Here is a 12,206-nt window from a genome sequence, read left to right as displayed (position 1 = left end):
TAAGTTGGAGAAATGGTAAAAATCCAACGAATTTGCAAAATTAGTTATAAAACATTCGATCTCAGATGCCATAAGGGGATCATTTCCTTATAGGAAGGATGATAGGGAACTAAATGTTAAGGAGTTTATGAACTCCATTAAGGAATGTTATAAAATTAATTATTCCAACTTCCTCATAAATAAGTTGTCTACCTCACGTTATGATGGACGCAATGGACTAAGTATACACATTAAGAGCATGTACAATATGGCTGCGGAGTTTAAAGCACTTGGCAGGTTCATCTCTGATGATCCGCTGGTGCCATATCTTATGGCTTCTCTACTAGAGAATTATAATAAGCATGCTCAAAATGTGGATACTCCAGTAAGATATAACTTATGTGAGTCACTTCATCAAGTGCAATGGAAGGATAATAAAGTTGTCTCATAAGCTCTTTTAAGTTAAAGTTTCCCCTAAATTTTGGTGGATTGATTGAGATGCATTCCCAGTAGGTCATTAAGTCTGACCCATAAGATCAGGGAGTTCAAGGGGAGCAAAGTTTAATGATGATGATGATGATGAAGATGTTAAATGCTTCGCATTAGTTTTATATATTTAGCCATATTTGTTTTCAGTAATAAGTGATTCTGAACAATTTTTAAGTTTTGAGATAATAAGTATATCATCATTGTTGATTTTGCTATCTTGTCAAGGAATTATTTTATTTATTTCTTGCATATTGTGTAATGCTTCAATAAGTTGTTTATGAGACCTTGTCGAAATTGTGATATTATTAGTTAAATCACATTTCGAAGGGGAGAATTGGAATGTCTCATCAAGTATAAGAGATACTCCAGTTGTAATGTCTCATAAGAATAAGAGATACTCCAGTCATTAGATGTAAGACTATAAAGAGTTATCACCATATTTTATTTGCCCATAAAGATTGATATTCAAAAGGCTGAATTAGAAAATTGGCTCATATAAAGGGTGAATATGATGGAGAATGCTAAAAAAAACCTTTGTGACAGGAGAATTACTCCATAAAGCCAATTGTCTCAAATAAAGTTAAGTGTGACTTTATTCATTATTCTGGCCATCGCTGATTAATGGATACATGTTCACAAAGTTTTGTTGCTCTAGTTCATTTTAGCCATCGCTATTTGACTAGTTCAATGAAGCTCGAGACTTTTGAAGTATGGCTTATATTTATCATTTTCTAGCCATCGCTGTTTGGTAAATATTTGACCATAAACTTTGCTGCTCTTGTTCATTTCTAGCCATCGCTGGTGTGAGCTTGATTAGTAAAGGAAATTGATCAATGGTATACTAAAGATAAAGAACTTATGTCATGATGAGCTACCATTTATGGATATCCTAATAAGTCTGAGGGTATCATTTCTACCACTATAATTGTCTCAACTATTGTGTTTCTAAAGGAATGCAAAGATCAGTTGTTTCAACTGTTGTGTTCTTAAAAGAATGCAGAGATTAGTGGGAGTCAGTGGGAGCTCACAAAGGAGGAAGAGATGATTTGGAGAGATGTGGGCTTAGTTACCCCGCATCGATGATTCAAGTAGCAGAATCTCATAATATTTAACTCATGTCATTAGTTAAGTAAACCTCCATCTTAAGCTACCATATATTTTGTTGAGGATTCTCATAAGTTGATTAATCCCAACATGAATATGTGATATATAATAACGGTTGATGTTGGCATAAAAGAATGACCTCATTCGTTTTGAAGGTCACTATAAAGGAGGCCATAAATTGAGTCTATGAGCTTTAGTATAAATTTGTGATGGAATCAAATTAGTATCTTGCCATGATCATGATTCCGAAAGAAAATTAAAAATACTGAGCTTATAGCTTACCATGATTAAATGTTCATGGATAAAGGTATGTACTGAGATTAAGGTGGAAAAGTTACTATCCTAATACTTAAGTGGATGATGCTCTACTAAGTAAAGTGGTGATTAGAATATGCTACTAATATTGTGAGATTTCCTATCATCATTAAATTAAATTTAAAGTAATCTTGGTGAAAGCCTCTTATGTTTTTGGGCATCAATGTACACTAAGATTGGACCAAGAAAGTGTTAGGATCATCACTTGAGATGTAAGTTGTCTAAAGTGATACAATAAGAATAAATATTAAGATATGCTGTTCTATTAGCAAATTATGTCTAATACCCTAAGAATAAAGTTGAGATAAAGTTAAGGAAGACGTTCCTTGTGCTTCAATCTTTTGAAGCTTATGCATGAGTCTCTAAGTGATTGACTTTGCATTTGTAAGCCGGAAATCCTTATGTGTTTAATATTATACAAAAGAGGTCCATTGGATAATGTACAAGACACCATAGCATGCTTGTTTATTATAAATTATTTAGCTAAGAGTTCTATAAGAGTGTATGGATGTAAAAGTGCACATTAGATTATGTCCTTCATTCTTGCAGAAAAGAGCAATAATATTGAGAGCTCTAAGCAAACTTGGCATAATGAAAAGTTGAGATTGCATAAGGCATGTTTTAAGTTATCAAGCTTTAGAATTATATTCCGATGTTAAGTTTATGGACAGCAAATTGATACTGCTATGATTGCGGTACTCATTCGAGTAACAACATAATTATTGATGATGTCTAGACTACTGATGATTAAATATTATGTTGTGAAAGAAATGTCCCAGAATCAACTTATTAAAGTTAAAAAAATAAGTTGAGTTTATGCTAGCAAATATTATTCAAGACTTGTCACTCATCCCATTTAATTTTTTGCGAAATTAAGTATGGGATTTGTGAACAGTCTTGGACCTGATTCTGGATACATGATCATTCCCAAATAAGTAATAAGCGTTCTATCGAGGTATTGCAGTAAACTGTGGGTAATGGAATCCCGGTAGTGAATTAAATACTACTGACGACGCATTGGTCCGGTCTTACTATTGTACTGAGTGTGAACATAAGTTTAAAGCGAACCTAAGTTGTTAACCGTTCGATCAAGTGGGAGAATGTTGGAAATTTTGTGATCTCAGGATAACAACCTAGATCTGCATGGCAAATAATTTCCACAAATTAGAGATAACATACCAAATAAGTCATGTACCGTGATTGGCAGGTACACCTAATGTTTCCATCTATAAGTCGGCCCCGGTCCCACAGTGCTGTATATAAATATGAGGTAGAGGGGAACCCTCTCTAACCCTAATCAGCTAATCTCGCGATTAGCAAAACACCAATCAATTAGGGCACTGGAGGGACGGGAAGCGCGACTTCCTCATCTACTTCGTGGCAGGCACCGGCGGGAGTTGCTGGTCATCATCGACATCAAGATCTTCATCAACAAGAGATCCAAATCTCTCTAATTGGTGAAGATTAAACTCTACTTCATCTACATCAGCCCTACTACTACAACTACAGTGGCGTTCATGGATTCAAAGGTTCTGGTCAGTATTAATCTAATTAATTCCGCATTAAGTAATTAGTGATCATGATTAGACTAAGCTAAGATCCTGTTCATGAATAATTAAAACTAACACTATATATTTCTCTTCATTACAGAAACGAACTGATTCTCACCATACTGTAACCCCCGGTACCTGTGTGAGAGTATCATCCACAACGAATGAGCCGAGGCTGTTTGGAAGGATCTCAATGAGCGCTTCTCCCATGGAAAGATCATTATCCATGATTTTATTTGTATGCATTCATTTTCTTTAGCATTTTTTCTATTTTCCCCCAAAATTGCTAACATTTTCTTTTCACTGTACTCAGCACAACTCTTTTAGAACAAATATAAATCAATCCCAACGCTTTTCTCTCACACCAAATCTGCACGACTGCACCAGCCACCAGCCATCAGCTAGATAGTAGTACTTTTCTCTCGCAACGAATTAGCATCAGCCACCAGCAAGCCGAACAGGTTTGACGTGTTATGTGGCGATTGAAGTTGAAGAACCACAGTTCGAGTACAATTTGATTCGTTTGCGGACTTTTCTATCCAACTAACCTAGCGTTTTAATTGTATAGTTTTGCAGAGCCTATATCCTTAAGGATAATCATGTTCCGCAATTGGGGTGCATGTCGAAATAAGCTAGCCTATATTATTACAATTTTTTCTTTTTTCAGAAAAAAGGAAAAAAACTTGTAATAATCAAATCTGCATTAAACTTATAATTAACATTTATGCAACAATGCAACATCATCATACTCCTTTGCATCAATGTCGGGCTAATAAGATAGAGCATAATTAAATTTACACCCATCGCACTCACTATCTTAATTTCGAGACGCAACTTTTATCTGCCAAACTACAAAAGTTTGGTCAACATCTTCCACAACATTGTATAGTACAGAATCCTATCAAATAAATTTACAGAACAAGCATACAACGACAAACAGATAGTCTATGAATAACCACTGAAAAATGTTGTGGCAATGGATATACATAACGTTTTTTAATGCAGCTTAATATCAGACCGGTCACCGGTAGGTATAAACTCCAGTATATACTGAACCAGGAACCCGACAAAATGATGATTTAGGATGAACAGGAACAAGTATTAATCAGGTAGAATAGTAATAACACTACAAATATATTGCAGGCAACTTCTGCTCCTGCAATATTGAAATAATTAACAGTAATATTTAACTCGCATGAAGTGGATTATTTGCGGCCGGGGAACATATATGCATAAGTGTGTTTAATATATAAGTGTATTAAAATAGTAATAAAGTCCATAATCCGTGTTCAGCAAATATTTTTGGGGCTGATATAATCAGGCAAAGACATTTCCGATTGTTAGCAGACTCCAAATAAATGATCTAATAATTCAGCCAAATCTTGTTCTTATACACAGGCATACAGAGTATACACACTTCACTCCTGAATCTGATACACATGTGTTCAACCACCGTACCCTATACATATACGTACAAAACAGGAAAATGAAGAACAAATCAAGGCATAACTAACGAAGATCCTTGCTCGGCTCCAATCATTGCAAGATGCCTCAAAACATCATCACGAGACACAGAAATCTAGTACCGGCAAGTACGAACGGCAAGCCCATGTGAGAGATCATGATGCCTATAACTGGAGTATCAAGTATAAAAAAAAACACCTCGAGTATCTGACAAAATTGGGTCAATCCCATGAGACAGGAAATTTAGTACGGAGATATTTAAGTAGCTATATATTGTTAGTATTGATCTCCACCAGTTGGCCCAACGGCGAACTGGGCCCTTGATTCGTGTCCTGATCGGGGACGCCCAGCCCAATAGACGGCTGGTGGCCCCCTGTCGCGCAGTGCCATATATAGAGGAGGTGGGGACTGCGGCACAGTACAAGAGGTTCGTCGTCGCCATAGTGTCCCACCGTCCTAACCCTAGTCCGATTGAGAGGGAGGCGCTGAAGCGACGGGAAGCCGCCACCAATGCCACCGCGAGCCCGTCGCCCCTGCGTCACGCCGAGACCGCCGACGAGACTGCACTGCCACTTCTACACCGCCCGCCGCTGCCCGTGCCCAGTCTTCATCGACGAACGAGATGGCGCCGGAGTCATAGACGGAAATAAGAGTGACAAGGTATGTCTCACAGTATAGAAAATCCCGCCGATCTACTCCTAGAGGTCCCAAAGATCCTAACATATATGCACCAAACCAATGGTTCATCTGAATCTTCCTTTAAGCTATCCGATCTGTGGATATGTTTGTGGTTGATGGTCCAAATTCAAAACTTACGGTATTCATTTCCTATACCCGAGTACGTATCTAAGTGAAATACTAGTAAATTAAACAATACTCTTAACTAACATTGGGGGTATATATAGCATCCATGTAGTTTATTTACAATAAATTCGAAAAAAAATAATGCTACAACTAATACAAATTTCTGGGATCTAGCCAATCATATAATATATATACCGTAATAGATTCCTTGACGGTGCGCAGCAGATAAAGTTTCCAAGAAAACAGAACACGTCAATAGGATTGCTTAGATTGGATTTTTCTTGAGCTCACATATATCAAAGTCAAATTTTGTTTCTTCAGAAAGAGAAAGAAGTCAAATTTTGTTTGAATCTTAGCAACAAACGGATTTGACCTCCAGTTCCTAGCAGATCGAGATACATACAATGTCAACACACGCCGTAACTCCAGAGCCTGCTGCCGACATATATATGGATGGTTGTTTTCGGCAACTTATTGCACTGTCGTTTGTACGATCAGAGAAATTAATCCAAGGAATATAAAATATGACGTAGCTTTCAACTGAGCACATTAATCTTAATGCTAAACTTATGTACCACACATAGCTAATTGTTTCACAAAAATGAATAGTACGTATATCTAATTAAATCACTAAATTCTACATACATACATACATACATACATACATACATACATACATACATACATACATACATACATACATACATACATACATACATACATACATACATACATACATACATACATACATACATATGCCCGGCGGCGAGATGAGCATGTAAGGGAAGCTAGCTACTTTTACCAGCTGCCCACGGCCGTCGCCGTCGTCGTCATCCCGGCCGGTGTGCCGTGCGGTTCAACGTCCTCACGTACGCCCCTCCTCGAAACTGTGGATTCCTCCGCAACCGATGCCGCTGACGAAATCTCGAAACCGGGTTGCTCGAGCGCGGCCGACGTGCCCGCGCCCTGGCCGTTCTTCCCCCGCCGATCGAGCTGAATTGGTGCCTTGTTTTCTAGCTAGCTAGAGCTAGCATCAGCTGCTGGTCTCATCTCTGCTAGATGAGAAGGGCCGATCGAGAGCGTCCTATCCTCTTTGTGCAGAGCCGTGGTAGAGTATGCAAGCAGTGACGCAACGAATCCTCTCCTCGACCAAGACGGAGGTGCCAAAGCAACAACGCAACTTTCAGAAAACAAAACGAAATTGCAGAGAGAGGACGCAGGTGGTTGGACCTACAATGCAGTTAGTTACCGCGAGTGCGATTTGCTCACGTCGGCTTTATTATTCAGGGGGGAGAATACTATTTAACCAACGACTCTCGCTGCTCTCCGGCCACCGAATTCATTTGCCTTCGGAAAATGACCCCTTTAATAATTTCCCTTCGATTTCGATTCCCTGGAGAACTGATCCAATAATCCGATCCGCGCGCGTCTGGTAAACGACGACGACGCATTTGCTCGTCGGAATTGTTAAGATGGCGTGTTCAGGTTTTGGAGCAGTCCATGTGAGGGCGGCACTGCTCATCAGTCATCACTCACTGGGAGGTTGTGTGTGTGTGTGTGTGTGTGTGTGTGTGTGTGTGTGTGTGTGTGTGTGTGTGTGTGTGTAATGTGTACCCTGGATGGTGATTTTATAATACTATTATCAAGGACCTGATTGCATATTATATCGGTGATTAAATGTGCAACAAAGTTTGATGGCGCGGTACTATGAAATGTCTAATCACTGAATTGAAATACCTCTCTGTCTTGGATGATTACGTACCCCCTCACATATAGTATTGTCATTTTTTTTTGCATATGAGAGCTGAATGAATGAGGTAATCACTATATATAGGGCTTCTCTCTCTCTCTCTCTCTCTCTCTCTCTCTCTCTCTCTCTATATATATATATATATATATATATATATATATATATATATATATATATATATGCACTTTATTGCCTTCTATGTCTAATCACAATTATAAGTTCCCTCAAAAAGATAAATCGTACTGATATCCAAAACCTGCAGAATAGCTAGCAAACTAACTAAAGCGCAAAGGATGGCGTTAACCATGCCAAGACAAAGCTAGTCATGTGCCTCCCAATAAAATGAGACAGTACGTACACTAGAGCTCCATTACAAATACAATACTATATTATATTCTTGGAGCAAGTGGAGTTATTACTTGTCCTTACACAATGTTACTTTCTTAGGACATTCCCCCGAGTTATATATACATCTACATGTTCGCCCCCATCTTATCACCGCAGACAACTCCCTAGAAAACAAGATGCAGATCCTGTCAGCACTTCTTTTTTACTCGACCGAGTGTACTTTTTCTTTGATGATTATTGTGCATAGTACTATATATATATATATATATATATATATATATATATATATATATATATATGTTGGAGTAAGTTTGCCATGATATTAGAGCCTAAGCGCCATGTGCACAAAATCTACAAACCAGGCTACCACCAGTTTGTCCCTCTATGCTATACTGTGGGCTGAGGGCTATATACCAGCATCTTGCATCATCGTTACAACTCACACGTAGCTAGCCCACTAGTGGGTTCCCCCAAAAGAAAAAGAAAACTAACCAGTGGTACTGCGATCCAAACTAGTAGCAAACGTCTCCATTTGGTGGGAAAAAAAAACACATGCAAACAATCTCTCCAATTTATAATAAAGCCTAGCTAGCCTTTGTAAAATTGGTTTCCTATCATCATCAATGTGGTCCAGATCTCCACCACCCTATCATACACTCTGAAGATTTGACGCGGTCTCCAATCTCGTCTGAATCAAAGAAAAAAAATGATCAATATGCTCACCAATAAATCATTGAAATCTGTCTCCGTTTCTGTAAGCTTGGCATGGTCTTCTTTTGCTCTCCTTGCTTTGCATCAATGCTATCATTACAGTTCACTTTTTTTGTCCGATTTTACCTTACCCCAACTCAATTCGCATCCACTTCATCATATCAAATCACCACGAACCTGCTGCAGCTTCCTCGTCCTCTTGCTCTGCGCTCTCTGCGCTCTGAAGAAAGGCCTCACCGACTGCGTGCCTGTTGGTCAGTTCACCATTTCAGTAAAACCTTGTTGCCTAGCGGCCGCCTTCTACCGCGCGCAGTGAATATATCATCGCAGGTCTATGCATGCCCGGCCGCATGGTCATACGCAGCGGGCTGGGCGAGGGATTGAATCATGCGTGCACGTCCAGGAATAAAGCTACAAACTTCCATGTGATGCATCAGGAGGGGGAGGCTGCTGGCGGCCTGGGCGCTGCCCCCCTTGCGTTGCTCCTCTCAAAAATTGGCAAAAAAAGGCGAGAGCGTCCAGAAAGTTACTGCGCCCCGCCCGGCCCTGAAACGGGCAGGGCTGGAGAGGGCGTGCAGCGGGCAGCCGTCAATCTTTTTCCCTCTTCTGATTCCTCAGCCCTGCTGCGGTGACAAAGGCGAACAAAGCTTGCAGAGCCCCCAGATCGGAGCCAGGGCCAAGGAAAGTTGTGGAAACCTTTTTACGTGAAAAACCTGGCGGTATTCTACTAGCTGGCTAGCTACTTCGAGTGCACACACACTGATACGCTGCTGCCAGTATTGTCTGGAAAATAGTATCATATATACTGCACTGTTAATCTAGTTTATGCGTGTGATTAGACTGATGCATGCTTGACCCGAGCAAATGGGAACATCGTTTGTTGTAACTGAATCTAGCACGGGACGGCATACTCATGTAACACGTAACGCTTGCGCAAATAGATAGATATATACAAAAGGATTGGAGGTTTTTGGGCATGTATTTATGAGAGCGCGTCAACTGTAGATGGATGCATGTTCATGTGCCGCCCACTCATCAGCAGCGTCATCTTTCCCCTACTGATCGAACACATACTAGTACCACCATCTTTTTTCTCAAGGAAGTTTTTTTTTTGAGAAAAAGAGATAAAGTGAGAGAGGGACAGTTAATAAGTAGGCAAGGCGAGGAGGAAATAGGCATAGCTACCATCTATAAAAGAAGCCCGTATGTTGCAGCCATAAACAGGAGGACCATCCCACACATATGATCTGTGCTGTCTCCCTCCTCCCTCAGCTCTCCTCTCCTCCTCCCCACTGCCTGTGCTCGCCTAAGCTAACTCAAACGGCGAGAGCCCTTCCGCGAAGCCCAGGCCGCTGCTCTGATTGCTGAGTGATTGGTCAATCACTCCCGCCTACTCCACTCCATCCGCTACCGCCTACACCGCTGCAGGTACTACCGCTCACCTCGCTCGCTAGCTAGAGTACTACTAGCTATAGCTAGCTACTAGTACAGCAGCATACTAATAAGTCGCCGGCGTTGGGCACAGATCCTCTCTTAGCTTCTCTCGCCGTCTTCGCCTCGCTGGTCGTTCATCCGAGCTGCCGGCCGGCCGGCGGCGGCGGCTCAGCGCCGTTCCTGACGGTGTGCTTACAAGGGCGGCTAGCTGTTGGAACTTGGAAGCCGCGTGGAGGTGCGCTCGTCGGCGAAGCGAAGCCGCGTGTACGTGTTGTTGTCCCCCACCGTTTTGCCATCAATCATCGATCAGCAGCAGTCGTGATTGATAGAGAAGGTATGAATGAACAAATTAAAACAGATCCTGTATATCCCTGTTAATCACTTCCCCATCATTAGCATACGTGATTTCATGCATCCAAATAATCCAATCAATTCAATCATCTCGGTTTATTTTTAATTATATTAGTTACCTCCCGCGGCTGGCGAATCTTATTAACTAGCGGTAGAAATCGTTCTGTAAAAAACAAGAAGAGAAGAAGATCTCTCATACCCTTGAGCTGTAGTAGATCTTGCTTTTGTAAGCATGTGAAGAGAGAAGAAGAATACAGACAGTGTAATTATGAGGTTCGAGACATCTCCTTCCCGTCCTTGTCCGCCCATCAATGCCATACCCGTGTGACTGTTTCTTGATGTTCATTCGGCAACCCGATTTGGATTCCCTCTTCGACGTAGATGGGTCGTTGTATTCTTTTCTTACGTATGGCCATGGATTCCTCTAACGCTTGAAGCAATCCTCTTTCGTGCAGTGCACAGTTATAGCGTCGTCCCAGAATCCCTGCGCCAGTCGTTTCAGCTCCCTTCGGATCGACCGGCGGCGGCGGCGATGGACGCTACCTTCGGCTGGGCCAGCGCTGGCCACCATGTCGATGACTACTTCTCGAGCCAGGTTGGATGCGGCCGGTTTGAGATGGACGAGCCCTTCGTCGGCGCCTGCTTTGGACAGCTCCAGTGCGACGAGGTCGTCCTCGCCGGCGGCGGCGGTGGCGACACCGGAGCGTCGTGCCAGGTGAGCTCGAATTGCGGCGCCTTCGAAGGCGCCGCGAGTATGGACAGTGACCCCCTCGCGTTCTTGGGCGCGGGGACGGGGGACTCGTTCGATGCCGGCCTCCTCGACGCGGCGCTCGCGTTCACCAGGGAGCTCGGCGACACCGGGGCCGTGTCGAACGGCCCCATGCTCTCCAGCTACAGCGGCACCACCGGGGGTAACATCTCCTCCGGGGAGTCGAACAACTACAGCAGCGGGCTCGACGCCGAGGTGGTGTCGCCGACGTCCATCATGTCGCCCACCACGGCGCCGCGGCCGCCGTTCACCCACGCGTCGTCCCCCCACCACCAGCAGGAGCTCCACGCCAAGAGGAAGGTGGCCGACGAGTACCCGGTCGGCAACGCGACAACCGCGCCGGCACCAGCGCTGCTCCCGCGCCCCGGCGGCGCGAAGCGGCGTGCGGCGACGAGCATCAGCTTCGGCCAGCAGGGCGCCCAGCACAGCGCGCGCGACCCCGCCGCCGCCGGGTACGAGCCGGACATGGAGGCGATGGCGCAGGTGAAGGAGATGATCTACCGCGCGGCCGCCATGCGGCCCGTCAACCTCGGCCCCGAGATCGCCGCGGCGGCGTCCGCGGAGAAGCCCCGGCGCAAGAACGTGCGCATCTCGAGCGACCCGCAGACGGTGGCGGCGCGGCTGCGGCGGGAGCGCGTGAGCGAGCGACTCCGCGTGCTGCAGAAGCTGGTCCCCGGCGGCAGCAAGATGGACACGGCGTCCATGCTGGACGAGGCGGCCAGCTACCTCAAGTTCCTCAAGTCCCAGGTCCAGGCGCTGGAAACCCTAGGCACCAGCAGCACGAGCACGAGCACAAGCAGCGCGCCAAGCAGGTCGTCACAGAACTACAACTATTTCGGCAGCAGCAGCAGCACCCCGGGCTTCCTTGGATTGGCGAGAAGGAGCAGCAACATTTCTCCAGCTGGGTATGTAAATCCTAACGGATCGACGAATACTTGCAGCAAATTGTTGTAGCCGGTAACTGTTCTTGTATGACTGTGCCTGGTGGATTATACACGTATATAACACGTACGCATGCATGTTGCTGTTTCATCGTACTGTTTGTCTGGCCGTAAGTTATTGTTGTTAGTTTGTAGATTACGATCAACGTACTCTTAGTGATCATTATGAGTACTTAGTTTTAGATTTTAGTTATAGA

General features: G+C 43.4%; 1 protein-coding gene across 1 annotated transcript; it reads left to right on the top strand.

Moving 5' to 3' along the window:
- Window positions 1–9,721: 9,721 nt before the first annotated feature.
- LOC120675349 (transcription factor LATE FLOWERING-like) lies at window positions 9,722–12,103 on the top strand. The gene is made up of 3 exons (XM_039956549.1): window positions 9,722–9,942; window positions 10,040–10,282; window positions 10,755–12,103. Exon 3 carries the CDS (start codon window positions 10,832–10,834, stop codon window positions 12,020–12,022), a length of 1,191 nt encoding a protein of 396 aa, XP_039812483.1. The 5' UTR covers window positions 9,722–9,942; window positions 10,040–10,282; window positions 10,755–10,831; the 3' UTR covers window positions 12,023–12,103.
- Window positions 12,104–12,206: the final 103 nt, after the last annotated feature.

This window comes from Panicum virgatum, chromosome 5N (genome assembly GCF_016808335.1).
Source record: "Panicum virgatum strain AP13 chromosome 5N, P.virgatum_v5, whole genome shotgun sequence".
Classification (NCBI taxonomy): Eukaryota; Viridiplantae; Streptophyta; class Magnoliopsida; order Poales; family Poaceae; genus Panicum; species Panicum virgatum.
This window is presented reverse-complemented; position numbering and strand designations above follow the sequence as displayed.